General features: G+C 45.3%; 4 protein-coding genes across 4 annotated transcripts in view; all 4 read left to right on the top strand.

The window, feature by feature from the left end:
• Positions 1 to 1,344: 1,344 nt before the first annotated feature.
• Pmar_PMAR023815 (hypothetical protein) lies at positions 1,345 to 3,821 on the top strand (the record flags this gene model as incomplete). Its single annotated transcript, XM_002778600.1, has 5 exons — positions 1,345 to 1,378; positions 1,467 to 2,102; positions 2,635 to 2,738; positions 3,246 to 3,322; positions 3,584 to 3,821. 5 exons carry the CDS (start codon positions 1,345 to 1,347, stop codon positions 3,819 to 3,821), a joined length of 1,089 nt encoding a protein of 362 aa, XP_002778646.1.
• Positions 3,822 to 5,296: 1,475 nt separating this feature from the next.
• Pmar_PMAR023814 (hypothetical protein) lies at positions 5,297 to 5,680 on the top strand (the record flags this gene model as incomplete). The annotated part of the gene is made up of 1 exon (XM_002778599.1): positions 5,297 to 5,680. One exon carries the CDS (start codon positions 5,297 to 5,299, stop codon positions 5,678 to 5,680), a length of 384 nt encoding a protein of 127 aa, XP_002778645.1.
• Positions 5,681 to 12,314: 6,634 nt separating this feature from the next.
• Positions 12,315 to 12,668, top strand: Pmar_PMAR023813 (hypothetical protein; the record flags this gene model as incomplete). Its single annotated transcript, XM_002778598.1, has 1 exon — positions 12,315 to 12,668. The coding sequence occupies one exon, from the start codon at positions 12,315 to 12,317 to the stop codon at positions 12,666 to 12,668; it is 354 nt and encodes a 117-aa protein (XP_002778644.1).
• Positions 12,669 to 21,247: 8,579 nt separating this feature from the next.
• The window catches only part of Pmar_PMAR023812 (Replication factor C subunit, putative), a gene marked incomplete at both ends in the record, with an annotated part of 1,600 nt that continues 228 nt past the window's right edge, over positions 21,248 to 22,619 (top strand). The window contains 8 exons of the mRNA XM_002778597.1: positions 21,248 to 21,333; positions 21,619 to 21,697; positions 21,757 to 21,930; positions 21,987 to 22,085; positions 22,129 to 22,202; positions 22,256 to 22,304; positions 22,354 to 22,491; positions 22,539 to 22,601. Coding sequence (XP_002778643.1) covers positions 21,248 to 21,333; positions 21,619 to 21,697; positions 21,757 to 21,930; positions 21,987 to 22,085; positions 22,129 to 22,202; positions 22,256 to 22,304; positions 22,354 to 22,491; positions 22,539 to 22,601 — 762 coding nt within the window. The remainder of the gene's footprint in view (positions 21,334 to 21,618; positions 21,698 to 21,756; positions 21,931 to 21,986; positions 22,086 to 22,128; positions 22,203 to 22,255; positions 22,305 to 22,353; positions 22,492 to 22,538; positions 22,602 to 22,619) is intronic.

The following is a 22,619-nucleotide window of genomic DNA, read 5'->3' as shown; positions in this document are numbered from 1 at the left end:
AACTCATAATTATCAATTACCAAAGCAAGGACATCACGGACTCAATTATACACGGTCACAGTTTTCGGAGGCTGCATTTATATCACTAGTGAGCCGAGAATTCAGGTTGAGACTCCCTGTAGTTAAGGCGAAGTTAACAAGTTGGAGTCTCACTCTTTCCACATGGAGTGGCGAAATATTTTGTGAAAAACGCAATATTCGCGGTGATATGCAGTAGTCTCGAAAAGGTTTTTCATATCACGGGTGACTCCATCGTATATTTGAGGTGACGATATGAGAAGCAACATCTCTCACATTTTGGTATTCGGGCATCTCTCGTGTCATTAATCCTCCAATTATAGCATTATCGTCGTTATGGTTATCGCGTCCTTTCGGCAAGTACACACTGAATGTTATATCGACTAAGTTGTACGGTGACACGTTCGTTTCCAAAGAACACAGTTTGGCTCAAAATTGCCCGCTATTAACCGACGAGATCTGAGGTATGCCGTTCTCGAAATGGAGAGGTTCGAAGCCTAGACTATAGGACCTATAGTATAGGTCTCATGCGATATACATCGGAAACTTTCCTGGTATTCAGAATACCAGGAATGACGATCTCCCGCGTTTTACCGCATGCAGTCACTGCATTGCAGTGCATGCCAATTTGAGCTCATGTCAATATAAGTTTATGCGACTATCACATTATCTTTTACTTACACTCTTCTGAACTCACCGAAGCTTTCGGAGCAAACTCGTTCCCAATCTTCTCCGTAACGACAATCCACTTCACAACGTGAATTGCAATTTCCGAATCGCTCGTTGCCAAAATCAACCTAAGATATACTCCGGAATCAGTGTAGAGGAATATTCACATACTCAAGTACATGTGTGTTGGAGAAATATACGTTCGCTTCCCTCAGCTCAGCTCAGGAATTCCCCCACTAGTTATAGTCTATAACTTCTATGACTTCTATAACTTATAGAAGTTTACATGTGAGCTCGAGTAAAAATGTGCAGAAGCCAAGGAGAATTTCCCATAGTTTTCATATTGTCGCCAACCATAGGCGCCAAACATAGAGGGCAGGGGGGGCGGAGGCCCCCCGAAATGTTAAGGTCGGGGGGGGGGGCGCGGCTCCCTCGGAGGGAGTCCCTCCTAGGCCTGAGTTGTGTACATGCGTGCGAACGTTCACGTACGTTGCACGTGCACCCACCTGCCAGATGAGTGTATCTTTATTGACTAGATTCCACGTTATTTACGCATAGGCTGGTTTGTGTTATATGAACTCGGGAGACACCGCGAAATGTAGGCAACGCGAAACTGGCATATCAGACTTTAATGTTTCTGAACTTTGTTCGCCGTAAATGCAGCAACAGGCAGTCGCCAAGATGTTCGCCGGTGCGATGAAGCGCAACCGCGAGGGGGGCAGCTCTACCTGCTGTCGTGGGGGATGCTCCAAACACCATCCTTCCCGATATTATCGAAGGCCAGGAGCAGCTCCTTCCCTATGGTGTACAGGATAATGTCGAGAATGAGTTAGGAGAGAACTGCAAGCCCGACGATTCTGCTCTTGATGAGTCCGAGTCGTCTGTTCATCGCTCGAGAGTGGTAGAGAGGGTCCCCAATCAGACTCCACGAGCCGTATGGCTCAAGAATTTTTCGTGGTTGTCCGACGTAGCCACTACAGAAGACGGGAAGTATCAGCTCGGGTGTAAGATCTGTATGTGGGCCAAGTCGAATAATCGTTTCCTTGCATCTCATCGTGTCAAGGATGCCACGCTTGCGAGTGGTACGTTCAATGGCCCGGCCAAAAAGGTAGCTGGTAGGCTCTCCATTCACGAGAGCACATCCCTGCACCAGCATGCTCAGAGACAGTGGAATAGATTCGAGACAGAGGTGGCTCCTGTATCCCAGTTGATTTCGTCTGTGGCGCAGAAGCAGTCCAAAGAGCACCCTAGTGCTCTTCTGAAGGTGTTGCTTTGTCTGCAATTCCTCTTGAGGCAGGGAGTGGCCATTCGCGGACATATCGACCGAGATGCCAACTTCTGGAGACTGCTTGACTTCGTCGCGGAGGACTGCACTGTTCTGTCTAACTGGGTGGCCAGAACATCGAAACGATCTGGTGAAGAGGGGCCGCGCTGGCTTTCACATGGCATCGTTGAAGAGTACATATTCTTACTGGGTGATGGCATCAGAGAAGAACTACTTCGTCGGGTCCGAGACGCCCGGTGGTTTAGTATTTTATGTGATGAGTGTACCGATGCAGCAGTTTCTCAACAAATCGCAATTTGTTTGAGATACTGCTGCCCCGAGACTCTGGAAGTTCATGAGATATTTGTTGCTCTCATCGAGACTAAGAGCAGTAAATCAGCCGATCACAAGGACCATCTTCTTCAGTTCATCAACGACGCTCACCTTGATATTAGAGGGCTACGCGGGCAAGGATACGATGGATGTTCATCGATGAGTGGGAAGCGTAGTGGTCTGTCCACTCAAATACGCTCCATTGAACCTCGTGCCCGATATATTCATTGTGTCGGACATAGGTTGAATTTGACCCTTCAAGACTCGATTGGACGCATTCCTAACAGAGTGTCTCGAGCGGCCTACGAAGACGTGCTAGCAGTCTGTGCATCTTTCACGGGTTTTATCAGGGATTCTCCTAAGCGAATGGCCTCACTCTCTCGAATTGCTGATGCCGATGGCACGACCGCGAAACGGTTGCGACCGATCTGCCCAACTCGTTGGGTGCTCAGAAGTAGTGCTTTGCTGGCTCTCATCGAGAACGGCGAGAGTATTCTCAACTGGCTCGAGATGATGATGAATGATGCCGAATCGGCATCATTCATCGAATCTGAGTTATCGGCATTGCCGATAACTCCGCTGAGATGAGGGGAAGATCGAGTGGTTTCCTTGCCAAGTTCGAGGATTTCACATTTTTCTTCTGTCTCCGTGTATTGCATATTTCTTTTCTAGAAGCGCATCCAGTACACAAGTTTATACAGGGGCGATCAGTGAGCATATCAGCTGCTCAGCATGCATGTTTGACGCTCAAGAGTTGCTGGGAACAGCAGCATTCGGTGCTGCGTGCTGGGCAGCAATACGCCGATATCGTTGCCGATGCTGAGAAGTTGCGACTCGAAGGTCCACAAGCTCCTCGATCCTGCAGGATCGGAAGAAGACAACGACCACAACCCGGGGTCGGTGCGAAAGAAAAGTCCGCCAAACATTATCACTTGACACTCTACCTCGATCTGTAGTACAGATTCTGTACCGCTGTGGGATAGAGGCGTTGGAGCAACGATTCGAGAATGATGACTTCAACCGCATCATGCGGCTAGAGTAAGTTGTTGGTTTGTTCGGCGCCGGGTCAATGGAGAGAGGAAGCGTTGCGGATCGTTGCAGAAGACTGTGAGGGAGATCTCGACATAGCAAGGTTGGGTCGAGAATTGTCGACACTTCATGACCACCTTCGAGACCGTTCCGTTGAGCTCAAGTCCCTGGACGAAGTTCATCACTGGCTCAGAGGCACCCACAGCAGCTCTCAGGCTGAGGATCAGATGGTAGTGAGACGCATCTTCCCACGATTACGATGTCTGTGAGGCTTCTATTGACCATTCCTCCCACTTCATGCGAACCAGAGCGTAGCTTTAGAGCGATGGGACGCCTCAAAAGTGCTCTGCGCTCTACTATGGGTCAACCGCGTCTCGAGGCTGTCATGCGGTGCCATATATACCGCGATCTCATGTACGATCTCGATTTGATGAAGGTTGCTAATAGGTTTATTGATGCCAACTCCGTGGAAAAGAGTCATCTTCATTCCTTCGAGATAAAAGAGTAGCATTCATTTATCTTCGTCATCTTTCACGACTTTTTCACGGATAATCAATGTCGTGTCGAGTTCCAATAGAAAGGACGGAATCTCAACTGGCCTAAGCATGTTCCTGTTCATTGGAGAGGTCGCCCCTCACAATGAGATCGCACTTTGGCGCCTATGCTGATATAGCAGTCGTCTTGTTCGGGCCGAAGAAATCAGTGATCTTGTTGTGCGATAAATAGTAAGAAAAATAAGTAGTTATTCACACAAATAAACCAAACCTCAGCTCGGAAAAATGTATCTATGACTCTGTCATTTCACGCGACAAGCTCCCGACGTTCATTAACGATGCAAGTTGCAAGTGTAACAGATGGAATTTTAGGGATCGTGCGATTCCTCATGAAATCGGCACCTCAAGCCAGGCCAGGTTAGGATCTCCATCATTCCTCACAATATCCCAGCCATTCCTCGCAATACCCCTGCCTACTCACAGGAGTTGTATGAACCGCTGGCAGCGGCAGCGGTTCGAACAAACATATAACATGACACGAGCGAGACGAGTGTATCCTGTCGCATCGTGGCAGCAATGTTAACTCGTGTGAGTGCAGCCGCGAAGCCCAGGGATGAGTCGTAAATTACGAATCGTAATATGATTATGTGTCGCCCCCACAAATTAAGCGTGTCGATTACAGCCTTTCAACTTAAGCTTAAGCCCATGGGGAGCAAGCACCGAAAAGGGTGCAGGCACGCACCGTGCGTGACGGCGTCACGGTGACGCACGCACCGTGCGTGACGGCGTCACGGTGACGCACGCACTATCGGCACACTCGCTGAGTGTCACTCAGACTCTGTGTACCTGAGTGTCTTTCTCTCATCGGTACTTCTAGGGTCGGTTCCTACAGAACCACCCACAGACTTCCGCGACCGGGAGTGGGATATTTAATAAAGGTTAACTTGTTAACCTAAGTTGAATACCGATGCGGACGGTCGCGTCTCTTCGCTAGCAATTCGTACTGGCAGTACTACTGCGGTAATGAAACCGTGAGACGAGCGGATCCCCCCGTCCCTGCCGAACAGCGTAGAATAGTCGAGGGTAGAAAGGTCTTATACATTTCATCTCAATCCCACCACTGCTGCGGTGGCACTGCAGGGAGCAGGTACCGAAGAGGGCGCACACACGCACCGTGCGTGACACACGCACTATCGGCACACCCACTGAGTGTCACTCAGACTCTGTATACCTGAGTGTCTTTCTCTCGTCGATACTTCTAGGATCGGTTCCCACAGAAGCACCCTACTAGGCCCACGCAACCGGGGCTGGGAGATGTAAAGAATGACTTTCGCATTTACGTGATGAAATTATGGAAAATCGCAAACTCAGCGTTTGAAATGAGACGCCGCGAAGAATGGCAAGGGACACCTTGTCACGGGTGTTGGGGTCACGTCACTACCAAGGCGGTCTCGTCCTATCTTTTTTATCCTTTGCATCGGCATTCACGATGTTCGCCCGCTACCTTGCTCTTATTGCGGTTACTGTCGCTACTGTTGCCGCCAACAAGCTTTGTGGTGATCCACTGTGCCAGAAGGAAGTTGGTCATGCCTCTTACTGTAAGGATTACGCGCGACATCCAGCTGGGCGTGTTTGCCAAACTCTCGATCCCAAGGACACAAGACGCATTCCCTGCGAGTGTCCTAAGCCAACCCCCACCACAACTACCCCTACTCAACCACCGAAACCTCCCCGCAAGCCTTGTTTTGGCGGTGATACATTCTGTATCTTGGTGACAGAAGGTGGTATCTGTAGGAGGTTGCCGGGCTGGAAGTTCGTCGGCAAGTGCGATGGTGGTAACAAACCTGATCCTTTACCATGCTTCTGCTTCTAGGAGTAGAATCTACTCAGTAGATGTAGCTTCAATTTTTCCCCCTTCTTTTCTCATTCTCCCTAAATAAGGGCGTCATTCACGCATATACAGACTCGCCTGTAGGATGCAGCGACGGTTATTGAAATACTACGGTTGTGTTCTTTGTCGCAAATGGCAGTGCCATGGGGGTTCACTCTACGGTCCATGTTGGCAAACTCGTTATTCACCACTATTCACTATTCAACATTCCACACCACTAACAATGATAAAATAATGTTTCTACAGTGAATCGAACTCGTAGACCATCAACACGGAACTCACGATCACTACCCATTAGACGAATAAATACTAGTAAGAGATGCAAACCTTCCCAGTAGGTTCAGTTGGTCTTTATATTGACAACCCGCCCCACCTCATGCACAGTTATCAGGTGACGTGAGACTTCCACTGCCTCAGGAGATCCCTTCTTCGTTGAAGGGGATCCGTACCCACTACAAACACAATGAGTAAAGCTATTCGAACACGATAGTCCCATGGGAGGTATCAATGATGACGGAATGCACTGCCAAAAAATCTACTTAGAGTTTTCCTGGTGCCTTGTCTGAATGCATTGGCCGATGCCAACAATTCTGCCGCTTCCATCGGAGGAACTAGTAGCAAACTACAAACACAGAGATATGATGCAAAACATGTCAGTTTTGAGTCCTCACTGAGTAGCTGCACCTATCGATGCCAAAATTCTGATGACTAGTACAGCGATGAGGAGCTTCCTCACAGCATTCGACGGACAGGATATCTGACTTTCACATAGACGGTCTATGATAGACCAACATAGGAGGAAACTCTATGAGATAAAGGATAAGGATAAGGCTCACAACATGTAGAGGAAATTTGGACGTATTTTCCATTGAATCTTAAAAGTGGGAGCAACACTAACCAACTCATAATTATCAATTACCAAAGCAAGGACATCACGGACTCAATTATACACGGTCACAGTTTTTGGAGGCTGCATTTATATCACTAGTGAGCCGAGAATCCAGGTTGAGACTCCCTGTAGTTAAGGCGAAGTTAACAAGTTGGAGTCTCGCCCGTTCCACGTGGAGTGGCGAAATATTCTGTGGAAAACGCAATATTCGCGGTGATATGCAGTAGTCTCGAAAAGGTTTTTCATATCACGTGTGACTCCATCGTATATTTGAGGTGACGATATGAGAAGCAACATCTCTCACATTTTGGTATTCGGGCATCTCTCGTGTCATTAATCCTCCAATTATAGCATTATCGTCGTTATGGTTATCGCGTCCTTTCGGCAAGTACACACTGGATGTTATATCGACTAAGCTGTACGGTGACACGTTCGTTTCCAAAGAACACAGTTTGGCTCAAAATTGCCCGCTATTAACAGACGAGATCTGAAGTATGCCGTCCTCGAAATGGAGAGGTTCGAAGCCTAGATTATAGGATCTATAATATAGGTGTCATGCGATATACATCGGAAACTTGTTCGTATTCAGAATACCAGGAATGACGACCTCCCGCGCTTTACCGCATACAGTCACTGCATTGCAGTGTGTGCCAATTTGAGCTCATGTCAATAAAAGTTTATGCGACTATCACATTATCTTTTAATTACACTCTTCTGAACTCACCGAAGCTTTCCGAGCGTTCCCAACTCGTTCCCAATCTTCTCCGTAACGACAATCCACTCCACAACGTGAATTGCAATTTTCGAATCGTTGGTTGCCAAAATCAACCTAAGATATACTCCGGAATCAGTGTAGAGGAATATTCACATACTTCAAGTATGATACTTGAGTACACGTGTGTTGGAGTAATATATGTTCGCTTTCCTCGGCTGAGCTCCGGAATTCCCTCACTAATTATAGAAGTTTACATGTGAGTTCGGGAAGAAAGGTACAGAGGCCAATGAGAAATTCCTATTATTTTCATATTGTCACCAACACATGTAGTTAACCATGCGCATATTTTCCCACACTATACATGTGTAAATAACAATATGAAGAATTTTGAGGAAGTTTTAGTTGGTTTCCGAACACTTCTACTCGAGTTCATGTGTAAACCCTTACAATTATGGGGGAAACTGCTGAGATCAGGTGAAGGGAGAGAACCGGTGTTATTGCCGTGTTAGTCAGGCCCTAGCTCTGAGCTAGTAGCTCATATTGGCAGGGTCTGCTTAGCGATACCGCTACTAAACTTTCTGGACGAGTCGTCCAGGACGACTATTCAGCTGTGAGAGGTCTGACAGTCCGATGCAATCTTATCTCTCCCTCCGGACAAGCGAGAAAAGTTACTCGCAAAGATCGACGATGCTCTGCTCACTGATGCGCTCTCGAGTGCTGCCTCTTACAAGCTCATCGGCACTCTCACCTTTGCCGGTGCAACCCTCCCAACAAGCGCCACAAGATCATATTTGAGGCAACTACTCAATTTTCTCGAATAAGAAACTAAAGACGTAAATTTGCGCCGGCTGGAGGCGCCAGCTGGGTTCGATAGTGAGAGCACACAGGCGACACATAGCTTGAGGTTCAAGGATGCACACAGCTCCCAGAAGCGGGTAATGAGACTGTTGAGATCGGAGTGACGTGAATGCCCTCTCACCAGGCCATACTTTACTGCGGCGTTATCCACGAGGAATATCACCCATCGATCATTAACATGCTTGCCGAATGAGCTGAGAAGGACTACTGCTGCATACATATTCAGAGTATTAAGGCGGCCTCGGCGGGGCGAGTAGATCTGCTCTTCGAAGCCTCAATTGTCTAAGGGACACATGAAGTGACAGCTGCCGGAGACATGCCCAGTGAGCATTGCCCATAGTCAGTGGATCTCAGTGGCTCAATGAGCCACTGAGGATATCAAATCCCACTAGACACTGCATAAAAACAAGTCTATTTAATAGACTCATCTTCACAATGGAATTATTAAGAAATATCCTATTGTGACTGAGTACCTGTTCTTGGCTCTTCCAGCCCAGCGGGGAGTGTCCTGGTCCAAGCAGGTCAGCAAGTGAGATCCATTTCTACACTATTCTTTCAACTTTTCTCCATTGTTTCGAAAGGATCTACCGATGGAGAAGATTTGCAGAACTGCCTTTTTGAGATGGAGCACTGGCTCACCTCTCGAGAGCGCTGTCGACAATGGAGATGTTGAAACTCGGATCCCTTGGAGTTGAACATTCAATAATCGACTATGCTGCCACCCAGAGATATGCCCTAGCAGTGAAGCCAGCTCGCATGAGCACGCAAGCGTCTCGCGGCGAGACGGTTTGATAGGTCCTATCTATCGGATAGGAAGACCGCCTTCGTTGGCAAGTAACTCCCGGAGTTGAACTCCGATTTCAACCATATTTTCTATATTCGCCCTTTCTCCATTTACCGATTTTTTTGAGAACCAATATAGCTGGGGATAGGAGAAATATTACTCTGATTTCAATGAGAGTCATCAAGCACTAGTTCTCAGCGAAAAAACCCTAACAAGGCGAGAATTTCGCTGAAAGTCAAATATTTCACTGAAATTTTTTCAGTGAAATATTTGAAATATTTCACTGAAACATCCTTGAAATATTCCATTCTGGATTAGGGTGGCACGAATTATTTCCTTCCAATTATTTCCTTCCATTTCCTTCGGAAAGATGAAGGAAATTTAGAAAATTCTTTCGGGCAGGAAAAATAGGAAAAATAGGAAAAATAAAGAAAAATAAAGAAAAATTTCCCGAAACTGCCATAAATGGGCATAAAAAAACCAAAAAACGGCAGGTGATGTCTATGATATATGCCTGTGTTAGTGGTCTCGGTTAGACCGAGTATAGGGAAACATTGTTCGGCAGGATGATCAAAGATTTTTGTGGCGAGCGAGAATTCGATTCGCACTTTCACTGGAAGGCCCAGGTTGCGGTTTCGGTTATTGCGTGGCACTTCACAGTGCGAGGTTCGCACCATGATCATTTCATTCAAGCGGGAAATGCTGCACTCCCACAAGCACAACACGGTGAAGTATTAACGTAGCATACTCCAAAACACACGGATAGGTAACCCTGACGCAGGCAGTGGTTCTGTAACCGGCCGCAGGCTCAGAGTCTGAGGCTCTGACTGGATCAGTAATCGCCGTTACGGACAGTCCGAGCTTTGCACCTCGCTTCGCATCATAACTCGTCAGTGTTCCCATCTGCGTTCCTTGCTGATACGCGCGGTCGAACCTGTGAAAGTGATCGAAATTGGAAGGTTTTATTGGTGACTATAAGACATTTCCAATGCTGGCCGCCGCGAGGACTGCCGTTGACAAAAGTTTTCGACAATCCCCTTATTCGAGAAAAAATAAGACTGTTGCTGCTGGCATACATGATGGGGACGATAAAACAGAGGCAGAAGTGGTGATGGTAACGAAGGGATGCAGACATTAAAGAACATTAAAGATGAAGACAATCAAGAAATGTCCAACGACAGCTCTAATCACCGAGCGTTGGAAACTTTCCAGTGGAAAGCGCGCTTGTTCAGCCGCTTAACTTTAGCGCACGCCCTGGTCTCCTCCAGTGTGGATATCTCACATATCTTGTAACGCTTTGAATCAGTTACATCTAATCAAGCTATGAAACATGATTAGTAAGTGCAAATCATCTGCTAGCAGCCTGATCGAATAAGACAGTGACGCTCTGGCCTGCCAAACCTGGCAGGCCAAGCGGAAAAATTTATTTTTCCCTATTTTTCCGTATTTCTCCTTCATTTTTCCTTCAAACTTCAAATTTCCTTCCGAAGGAAATAATTTTTCTATTTTTCCTTCCGCGTGCCACCCTATTCTGGATTATTTCAGCCACCCTGTGACCTTTCGTCTTCCTCTCAGCTGTCTGTCGCTGCCGCGAGTGAGGGGACACGTTACTTCTCAGGGTAGCTTTGATACTGTATTGTCTGATGGCTCAAAGCGGAAACGCGGCCGCCGGCCACTGACCGGCCTAGCAAATGAGCATCGGCCTTGAAGAGGCAACTTACCGGTATGCGGCCTCCAAAGAAGCCTGCAGCTTGGGCTCCAATGAGGGGAGCGGTTGCCTCCTGGACTAACAGGCTCCTTCCTCAGAGGGCAGCCAATATTGGTAAAGTACTGGACTGTAATCGGGCGCAGGGGCCCCCTGTCAGGGGGCTAGTTCTCAGATACAAAAGTTTCTAGAGGTTTCTCACTGTTCCTGTAAACAACTGAGCCAGTTGCAACAAGCTCCTTAATTGATTTTTTTTATATTTCTTTCATCACTTCCGTTTGCGTTAGTTGTTAATGTCGTTACTATAGCAGTATCACGTCAAAATTGGATTATTCCATACTCATTATGGCATAATAGTTATAGAAGGCTATACCCTGTAAGAGTGATAACACAGGATAGAGCTCAACACTTACGCCAGTTAAGATAATACAGATTAAGATAATAAGATTCGATGCATTCCTGCACTGTCCAGGTTTGTTAACACTCACCTCAGGTAAGAGTAGCTAAGCTACACTCTCATTCTAATCATCGTGAGGCTGTATGAGATGAATGGAAGGTCTTTGACCGAGAATGCACACTCAGCAAAAGTTCCCTGAAAAGTTTTACTCGCGGAAAAATTTGAAAACTTCCGCGGAAATTTTCCGCGAAAGTTTCTGTAGAAAGATTCTCAGACACCCTGTCTGATCAGGCATTACTCTTAACGCCACTAGAACGGGGAATGCTGCACGATCAAATTCAGTATTTTTGTTCGCTAAACCTGGTTTCTTCCGTTTGTCCGTTTTCAATTTTGTCGATTACAGCCTTTCAACTTAAGCTTAAGCCCATGGGGAGGCTCCCCAGGGGAGCAAGTACCGAAGAGGGTGCAGGCACGCACCGTGCGTGACGGCGTCACGGTGACGCACGCATCGTGCGTGACGGCGTCACGGTGATGCACGCATCGTGCGTGACGGCGTCACGGTGGGTCACGCACTATCGGCACACTCACTGAGTGTCACTCAGACTCTGTGTACCTGAGTGTCTTTCTCTCATCGGTACTTCTAGGGTCGGTTCCTACAGAACCACCCACAGACTTCCGCGACCGGGAGTGGGATATTTAATAAAGGTTAACTTGTTAACCTAAGTTGAATACCGATGCGGACGGTCGCGTCTCTTCGCTAGCAATTCGTACTGGCAGTACTACTGCGGTAATGAAACCGTGAGACGAGCGGATCCCCCCGTCCCTGCCGAACAGCGTAGAATAGTCGAGGGTAGAAAGGTCTTATACATTTCATCTCAATCCCACCACTGCTGCGGTGGCACTGCAGGGAGCAGGTACCGAAGAGGGCGCACACACGCACCGTGCGTGACGCACGCACTATCGGCACACTCACTGAGTGTCACTCAGACTCTGTATACTTGAGTGTCTTTTTCTCGTCGATATTTCTAGGATCGGCTCCCACAGAAGCACCCTACTAAACCCACGCGACCGGGGCTGGGAGATATAAAGAATGACTTACGCATTTACGTGATGGAATTACGGAAAATCGGAAACTCAGCGTTTGAAAGGAGAAGCGGTGAAGAATGGCAAGGGACACCTTGTCACGGGTGTTGGGGTCACGTCACATTCCACGTCACTACCAAGGCGGTCTTGTCCTATCTTTTTTATCCTTTGCACCGGCATTCACGATGTTCGCCCGCTATCTTGCTCTTATTGCGGTTACTGTCGCTACTGTTGCCGCCAACAAGCTTTGTGGTGATCCACTGTGCTGGAAGGAAGTTGGTCATGCCTCTTACTGTAAGGATTACGCGCAACATCCAGCTGGGCGTGTTTGCCAGACTCTCGATCCCAAGGACGCAAGACGCATTCCCTGCGAATGTGCTAAGCCAACGAAACCTCCCCATGGGGATTGTACTCCCGGTGATGAATTCTGTCGCTTGGCGACACGCGGTGGTGTCTGTGAGAGGTCGCCGGGCAGCAAGTTCGTCGGCAAGTGCGTTGGTGGTGCCAAACCTTTTGCGTGGCCATGTATCTGCCTCTAGAAGTAGACGTAGCTTTAATTTTTTCCCCTTCTTTCTTCATTCTCCCCAAATAAGGGCGTCATCCGCACATATACCCACTCGTCTGTAGGATGCAGCGACGGTTATTGAAATACTACGGTTGTGTTCTTTGTTACTAACGGAAGTGCCATAGGGGTTCACTCTACGGTCCATGTTGACAAACTCGTTATTCGTCACTATTCAACATTCCAAATCACTAACGATGATGAAAGAATATTCATACAGTAAATCGAACTTGTATGCCGTCAGCACGGAACTCACGATCACTACCCATTAGACGAATAACTACTAGTAAGAGATGCAACCCTTCCCAGTAGGGTCAGTTGGTCTTTATATTGACTACCCGCCCCACCTCATGCACAGTTATCAGGTGATGTGGGACTTCCACTGCCTCAGAAGATCTCTTCTTCGTTGAAGGGGATCCGTACCCACTACCAACACAACTACTAGAACACGATAGTCCCATGGGAGGTATCAATGATGACGGAATGCACTGCCAAAAAATCTACTTAGAGTTTTTCTGGTGCCTTGTCTGAATGCATTGGCCGATGCCAACAACTCTCCCGCTCCCATTGGAGGAACTAGTAGCCAACTACAAACACAGATATATGATGCAAAACATGTCAGTTTTGAGTCCTCATTAAGTAGCTGCACCTATCGATGCCAAAATGCTGATGACTAGTAGAGCGATGAGGAGCTTCCTCACAGCATTCGACGGACAGGATATCTGACTTACACGCTCGAGAGATACGAATGAGGTTAGGCTGGCATTGAGAATCTCAATGAGTCGATCTCAATTTGAGATCGACGACGATTCCAGAAGACTCACAACATGTAGAGGAAAATTAGGACGTATTTTCCATTGAATCTTACAAGTGGGAGCATTCAGCTCATAACACTAACTAACTCATCAATATCGGTTTTTTCTCGAAGGCGAAGTTATCCAGCTAGTTGGATTATATTCCGAATTAATTTGGAGCATTGAAGTTTCACCCGTTTCATATGAACATATGAACTCATATTATGAAGTAGCGAAAGACTCTGTAAAAACGCGATATTCGCGCTATGGAGTAGTCTTGAAATATGCTTTTCAAGTTAGGTTATAATCCGTCATTAATTTGATGCTTCGGAGCTTCATTCGTTCCACGTGGAGTGGCGAAATACTCTGCGAAAAACGCAATATTCGCGATGGTATGCAGTAGTCTTGAAATAGGTTTTTCATATTACGGGTGAAACTCCATCGTATATTTGAAGTGACGATAAGAGAAGCAAAAGCTCTTACAGTTCGATATTTGGGCAGCCCTCCTGTCATCAATTCTTCAATTAATATCGCATTCTTTCGGCAAGCACACATTGGATGTTATAGCGACTGGGTTGTACGGTGATACGCTCGTTTCCAAAGAACACATTTTGCCTGAAATCGCCCGCTGTTAACAGACGAGGTCGAAAGTATGCCTTTCTCGAAATGGAAAAGTTCAAAGCCTAGGTTATAGATGTCTTTTCACCACATGCACTGCGTGCCAATTTGATACTATGCAAATGTGAAGAGTGTACGTTTTCCATTCCGGGATGAATGATAGCGACTGACTATTAGTGAGCAACTTGGCTCTATCATAGTCTTGAGAGGTTACTTTCATCACATTACATGTCCAGAGTAATGTTCACATTGAAGTTTCACCCGCTTTACGTGAAATGGCGTTGTTCTCTGTGAAAAACGCTTTGTTTCGCAGTGATACGAAGTACTCGTGAAGTATATTCAAATATTTCCTCAGCAGTTCAACAGAATTATCAGAACCAATTTACACTCATGCCAATATAAGTTTATGCAACTATCACATTATCTTTTAATTACACTCTTCTGAACTCACCGAAGCTTTCGGAGCAAACTCGTTCCCAATCTTCTCCGTAACGACAATCCACTCCACAACGTGAATTGCAATTTTCGAATCGTTGGTTGCCAAAATCAACCTAAGATATACTCCGGAATCAGTGTAGAGGAGTATTCACATACTCAAGTACATGTGTGTTGGAGAAATATACGTTCGCTTTCCTCAGCTGAGCTCAGGAATTCCCCCACTAGTTATAGTCTATAACTTCTATGAGTTCTATAACTTATAGAAGTTTACATGTGAACTCGAGTAGAAACGTACAGAAGCCAAGGAGAATTTGCCATAATTTTCATATTGTCACCAACACATGTAGTTGACTATGTGCATATTTTCCCACACTATACATATATAAGTAGCACTATGAAAGTTTTTGAGGGAGTTTTCGTTGGTTCCCGAATACTTCTACTCGAGTTCATTTGTAAACCTCTACAATAAGGGAACTGCTGAGCTCAGGTGAAGGGAGCGAACGCACAATTCAACATTGCTCGAAAGCATGATTATGATGGCGATTCGGTCGCGCATTATTTCGGCTCTATTCTGTCTCCATTTCACATGTATATGCTGCGCGCCTTGGACGCTATGAATGTACAGTGGAGTTGCACCCTAGTGATATGAAAACACTATCGGAGAATACATTTCCCGACTACTGCATATCACCGCGAATATCGCGTTTTTCACCAAGTTTTACACCACTTCACGTAAAACGGGTTGTGAAACTCCAGTGTGTGGAAATATAATGTGTATTGTATCACGTGATTGATGATGGTAAACAAGCACCCTACATTTTGTGAATTCACACACGATCTATGCGGGGGGAAACAAACGCTAATCTCAGTATTCGAATCAACACGCGTAGTCGACCATGTGCACATCCTCTCATCCTCAAAGACTTACCTCTTCACAACAAGTCGCCACTGAGTTTTGGAAAATCAGATAGCACAAACGTCGCTCGCGCTGGTACCAAAATTGGAATGCCGAGGAATGTGTCTGAAAAAAAACGGAATTTCCGCGGTGTAAAACTTCAAAATTTACCATTTTATGCCAAGCATTTGAGCATTCCAAACTGACTGCGTCAACGAAACAGGCGAAGAGTAGTGCTACTGACACGAATCTGTGGAACCCCATGAATAAGGAAACTTGTGTGAGTAGACAAATCGATAACATATAATCCATGCATGAATTCAATTTCTTATTCTCATTCGATTATCCGCGGCAATTCGAGAAGTATAATCAACATGAACTCAATTGTAGTTAGTAGTGACTTGATTGAAGCCATTACGACTCAAGGTAACAATGTGGGATATATGCACATGGTCAACTACACGTGTCAGACCTTTCCGGAGACACTTGCACAGAATCATTGTCCCTTTAGCTAGCTACTGAGCCTTGGTAGGCTTCGCTGTGTTCACTTACTCGGAAAAACTCTACTGTTGTGTTATTATGGCTTCTAAGACCAAGGCCAATCATGTTGCTGTAAATGTGGAAATTCTGGGAAAATTTTGGGAAGTTATCGTTGGTTTTTGTGCACTCCTGCCCAAAACTCTCATAATGTGGTGAGGAAATTTACGAGCTCAGTTGAGGAAACCAAACGTATGTTCTCGGACTGCAAGGTATATCTCAACTCTAAATGTAATTGTGATCACTGTTTGCATCTTGAATTCCAATCCTCAATGGTGTGAGGAGGGCTGTTCGATGGCCACGGATGAAGTTGGAAGGGCGGTGATTACCCGTTGGGTTGTTCGACATCACAGATCCTCATTGACTTACAACACTAGCCAGTGCATTACTATTTGGAGGAATAGGATGCATTCAACAGCAACAGTACAACCTCTTATTAGCCATACCTAGAAAGGGCAGACGGATTTCACATCACACAACTATTGGACGATAGAGTGATCAGTGGGACAATTGAGTTGACGAGTTTCGGGTGGGGAGCTGCGATCGGGCCTGTGTTTATAATCACTCAATAGTTGTGTGCTGTGGATGCTGTCCCGTATAGCTCTAGAAAAGTAAATTATCGTAAAGCGTGTTACACCTAGCATTGATGGCAAACACCAAATGGTCATAATCTGTCTTATTAAGAGAACTAGGGCTGATTATAAGTGGTCGCACTTCGTGTCGGCCTTTGATAGGCCTTCTTCTGCCTCTCTTTCCTCGTCTCTTAATTTCTTTTTCTCCCATCTCTCTCGATAGAATCTCTTTCTTCCAGCTCAGCCTAGCTTGGCTAGTAGTAAGCTGTTCTGTTACTGTCGTATTCACTCTACCTCTCCAAATAGTGGCGCTCTCGTTAGTGTTATAAAACTACTGATTTCAGCTGGGCAACCAAGACGTTCATTACTCTCGGTGTCGCTTGCCTCAAAGGTCGAGTCTTCCCCGCGCTAACTCAAGAGTGTCGTCGTTGCATACGGAGTAAACCACTAGGAATTGATGGTAGGAATTGGTAGTGATACTAACTCTAATAGAGTTACACCGATATTTGACGTTAATAGCTCATTCACCCCGCGGAAAAATATGAAATCGATTACCCACGTATTGGTCGAAACACTTGTGCTCTAAGACGATGAGTAAGACTAGAAATATTCGTACTGGGAGTCAAGCCCACGACCATAGCAAACACTCCAAGAATTTCTTTTCGCCATAGCTTCCTCACTGATGCCACACATTTTAATGCAACCACAGTTTGTTTTGCCGATTGAGCACTTATGAGAAAACTCTTCTCGCCCGGGTTACTTTCACAGGAATGGAGTTTCTCTGTCAGTGATTTGCCCATTGAGCATAACACCACACTGGACATAACAGCAGGGCAAGACAGCAGCCTGATTATACCTAATGAATGTAGACTCATAAGCTTAGCTAAGGGATTCATCCCCCCGATAGAAACACATTGTGTGCTACAGCGCGATACTGATAATGATTGATAATGATCGATAATGATCGATATCGATCGATAATGATTGTTAATGATTGTTAATGATTGTTAATGATTGATAATGATTGTTAATGATTGTTAATGATTGTTAATGATTGTTAATAATTGTTAATGATTGTTAATGATTGTTTATGATTGTTAAGGATTGTTAATGATTGTTAATTATTGTTAATGATTGTTAAGGATTGTTAATGATTGTTAATGATTGTTAATGATTGTTAATGATTGTTAAGGATTGTTAATGATTGTTAATAATTGTTAATGATTGTTAATGATTTTTAATGATTGTTAATGATTATTAATGATTGTTAATGATTGTTAATGATTGTTAATGATTGATAATGATTGTTAATGATTGTTAATGATTGTTAATGATTGTTAATGATTGTTAATGATCGATAATGATCGATAATGAGTGATACAGTAGCATCTAGTAGATGCTACTGACCAGATGCCAGAGAGATGCTGGTAGATGCCATCCACCACCTCCGACCACAAGTCCACCTTCCATCGCCTCCGGCTGCTCCCAACACAACACAAATTGATCACTACAAGTGTCGTAATAATATCATTTCTGGACTACATTCACTTTATCTTCATGCAGTGCCACCTCAGCACGGTGTACCGTCGTAGTTTGACTAACATTTTCTCTCGCAACCGAGCCAACCTCAACACCTTCAATTTCGTTTGATACCAATTTTTCTTCAATTTCCGCCTCGGAAATCAACTTCCTCGCGAACTCTCCTGGTTTGGCGATCATCTCCACTTCGACGTTGTCAAGGGCCATGTGATAAATTCTCGCGGAATATTTCCAAATTTCACTCAATTCTGCGTCTCTCCCAATGAACAGCATAGCAGTCACCAAATGCGCCAACATTAAAATTGACGGAATTTTCCATTTTTTCCTCGTCCCAGTCGCTTTCACCAAATTGTGCAAATCTTCGCAAACACCATGCAAAGAAGCCATCGCGTTACAAAACGGCCCCATTAGTTTCCGTAATAGTAAAAGTGTTACTCTTCCAAGAGCATGTCGATCGTAAACCGATTTCAACAATAAAAAACACCCCAAAGTCGTCGCGTTCGTCACCACTGTTTGCATTGAGCTTGTGGGGACTGTAGGAAATACTTTCGTTAAAAATGCCGGTACCGGGATTCGAACCCACGCCCCTCCAGCAGCACACAGTATTCCCAACAGCAGCAACACTGGTGGGGGAACTGCCACGTCAACTGAAGGGTCTATCTCAGTCACTGTACGCGGCCTCGAGGGGTCTACGACTCCAACAAGTATCGACCACAGAAAGCACATCGCCAGGAGCGACCAACAGGCCTTTGCACTGCTACTTCCCGTCAGAGAATCAACAACAACCCATCGTCCGGCACTTTGTGGTTTCAAAAAAATTATCATCAAAACTCCTAGTGAATAGATCGCGATCAAATATACCAACGCCCAGCGTTTATCAGCCACCAACCCGTCTAGTAAAGTGACATACTGCGACAAGCATGCAACTACTGCAAGGCATGCTGCGCTGCGTTCGAGTGGCTGAGGTGCGGGGTCAGAGTGTGCGAGAATTGTTGGAGTGCTGTCATCGTCACTGGAGAGGTCTACGACTGGGGCTGTTGATGCCCATACGAAAACACTTGTTAGATTTAGGAGAATCAGCATCTGGGAAAAAAGGGAAAATTAAAATTACTTTTTCACTCGATGGAGTTTCACCCTAGTGATATATTTCACAACTACTGCATATCACCGCGAATATCGCGTTTTTCACATGGAGTTTTACACCACTTCACGTAAAACGGGTTGTTGTGAAACTCCGTTGTCAATTACAAAACAATTTTCTGTTTCAACCGAACCGGTCATTCTTCCATTTTTGATGTTCATTATGCGACTAAATTGTGAAGTCTCAAACCTCTCACAAATACCAAGAATTGGAAAACTTCTCTACTGAAAAAAATTCTTCATATTATAAAGAAAAAAGTCTGAAGATTGATTTTCTGACCAAAAAAAATCCCACGAAAAGTACAAATTCTCATTTTTGCACGTTTTCGTCACAATAGAACAAATGAATTCAAAACCGAAAATTTCTCACCCAAAACCACGCCGTTGGAGAACTCGTCAACAGCGGTCCAATGAAACAAGCCGTAACGGCTTCTGTACACATCGCATGAAGAAATGCTGAGATCCACGGTGATGATGATGATGGTGATGAAGGCAACCCTAAACCACAGAAAAACGCCGAAAATATCAGTCTGGAAAAATATGCACATGGTCAACTACATGTGTTGGTGATAATATGAAAATTATGAGAGGAAATTTCAGGGAATTCTCATTGGCTTCTGTACATTCCTACTCGAAGTCGTATGTAGATTTCTATAATTAGTGAGGAAATTCCTGAGCTCAGCTGAGGAAATACCGTTAGTGAACAATCTGTAGTTCACGAGGAAATTAATAATGGAGTTTCACGACTGTGATATGAAAAACAGACCGCGAATATCGCCTAGTTTTTCACCGAGTTTTACGACGCCACTTCACATTGTTGTTTTGAAACTCCGATAGTGTATATTCTTGGTCGGAAATTCCTGGACTCAGCTGAGGAAAGCGAATATTTATTACAATGCTGGTTGTAATGGTAGATTTAATGTTGGATTTTTTTTTCGAAAAGTTTCCTCACTAATTATAGGAGTTTACATTGTTGTTTTGAAACTCCAGTAGTGTATATTCTCACTCAGTTGTTGGTTCGCGGTCTTCTTTGCCGTTCCTGGTGACATCCCATCGGTACTCGAATAGGTGGGTGATGAGGAGGAGTCTAGAGCGGCCAAAGTCGGTGTTTCAGATAGGGGTGATGCCTCGCAGGGTTTGGGGGCGGTCCGCTTGTGAGAGGACGAAATTTTCAAGAGGCGAAGTGAAAATTAAAATGCCTATAAATTTACAGATGTCATTGGAGTTTCACGGCCACCCTAGTGATGTGAGAAACACTGGAGTTTCACAACAACCCGTTTTACGTGGAGTGGCGTAAAACTCGGTGAATAACGCGATATTCGCGACCTGTAGTAGTCGTGGAATATGTTTTCTTCACATGAAGTAGTACGCCACTTCACGTAAAACGGCTTGTTGTGAAACTTTATTGATATTGAATAATAGATAGTTCGATCGTTGGTAAGAATATGTAAGGGTGTTCCCCGACTATTATCATTGGAGTTTCACGGCCACCCTAGTGATATGAAAAACACTAGTGAAAAATGTATTTCACGACTACTGCATATCACCGCGAATATCCCCTAGTTTTTCACCGAGTTTTACGCCACCTCACGTGAAACGGGTTGTGAAACTCCATTGTCTTGGGCGCTACTACAAAAACTGGGGTTCTGCGGGCCGACCTCACGTAGGAAAATATGCAATTACATTTGTTGGTGACAACGCGATAATTCTGAGGGGCAACTGTTGAGAAAATTATCATTGGTTTCTGTACATTTCTACCCAAATTCTTTGGAAACTTCCGAGCTCAGCTGAGGAAAGCGAACATATATTCCTCCAACACTGACTTTGGGTACGCTCGAAGCCAGACCGTGCTCAGTTGCTCAACAGCGAAAGCTGCTGAGCATTGAGCCACAAGAGCGATTCAACTCTTACTCGCTTACCGAGCAGTTTGCAACCTGCGCATATGGTAGATAATCGATCATCATGGCGCGCGCTAAATACATCGAGAGTGCTGAAGTCTAAGGTCAAGTTTAGCTTACTTCGTATGATGTCCTCCTCCTCCTCGTCGTCGTCTTCTTCTTCGATGGAGAAGCATAAGCAGGAGAGAGCCGTACCGTGGGTGGAAAAATAGTAAGTTTTGGAATTTCACGGGGCGGGGGACTTGAAAAATATCTTGAGGATGACTTGGCATCTCACGAATATATGTTTGCTTTCTCCAGCTGAGCTCAGAAGTTCCCAAAGCTAATTATGGAAGTTTAGATAGGAGTTGTACAGAAACCATTGAGGATTTTCCTAAAATTTCCTCTCATAATTTTCATGTTGTCACCAACAACTGTAGTTGGCAATGTGCATATTTTTCTACACTTTCCTAGGGGTACCAAATATAATCGTTGTGATATATTTGATTGTGTTCAGTCGGCCCGCTCGAGTAGAGGAGCTTGCTCATCAACCGGAAGTAGTGGGAGCGTTGAAGGAAGCTGTGGGGACTGGAAATGTACCACTGGGGATTAGAACTCACGACCTTCCGAATAGCCGTCCTGGTGCTTATCGTAGCTGCCACATCTGCTCTTCTACGGCCCTCCTGGCAACGGCAAGACGTCGGCAATTCTCGCATTGGCTCGAGAGCTCTTCGGTCCTGAGCTGTGGCGTGATAGAGTCCTCGAGCTGAATGCATCGGATGAACGGGGAATCGACGTGATTCGAGATAAAGTGAAGAAATTCGCTCAGGTCAGTTTTCGATTTTCGTTCGAAGTTGATTCTCAAGAAACTTATTTTTTTGTCAGATTTCTGTTCGCGCAGTTGCCCCCGGGTCGGGAAAGAGCGCTCCACCGTTCAAGATCATCGTACTTGACGAGGCGGATTCCATGACTAAAGATGCACAAGTAGTTGGAAATTTTTTTGAAGAAGGATACGAGTGGATTTCAGGCGGCCCTGAGGAGAATCATCGAGAACTACACACAAGTGACTCGATTCTGTATCATCTGCAACTATGTGTCAAGGTAGGAAGATAGGCCCGTTGAGGGAGGTGTGGTATGGCGTTTTCTCTCTGTAGGATCATCGAACCACTGCAATCTCGATGTGCCAAGTTCCGATTCGAACCAGTAGTATTGAGCAAAACTCATAATTAACTTCTCTTCGTTTTTTATGCAGCTTTCGGATGAATCCCAAAGAGGCCGATTGGAATACATCGCGAATTGCGAAGGAGTGAAAATGGCCAACGGTGCTATGGAGGCGCTTCTGGGCACTTCTAACGGGGATCTCAGATCTGCTATCAACACACTGCAAATGGTAATTAATTTTAGTAATGTATTTAAAACTGCTGAACGATTTGGTAGGTATCTTCATGCCTGTCTGATGACGAAGCTATTACTGTTGAAGAGATTTTAGAAGCTAGTGGGGTGAGTCTAGCGGAGCGA

Source organism: Perkinsus marinus, assembly GCF_000006405.1.
Source record: "Perkinsus marinus ATCC 50983 genomic scaffold scf_1104296948516, whole genome shotgun sequence".
In the NCBI taxonomy this organism is placed as follows: domain Eukaryota; phylum Perkinsozoa; order Perkinsida; family Perkinsidae; genus Perkinsus; species Perkinsus marinus.
Note: the sequence above shows the minus strand (reverse complement) of the source record. Positions and strands in the feature narration are given on the sequence as shown.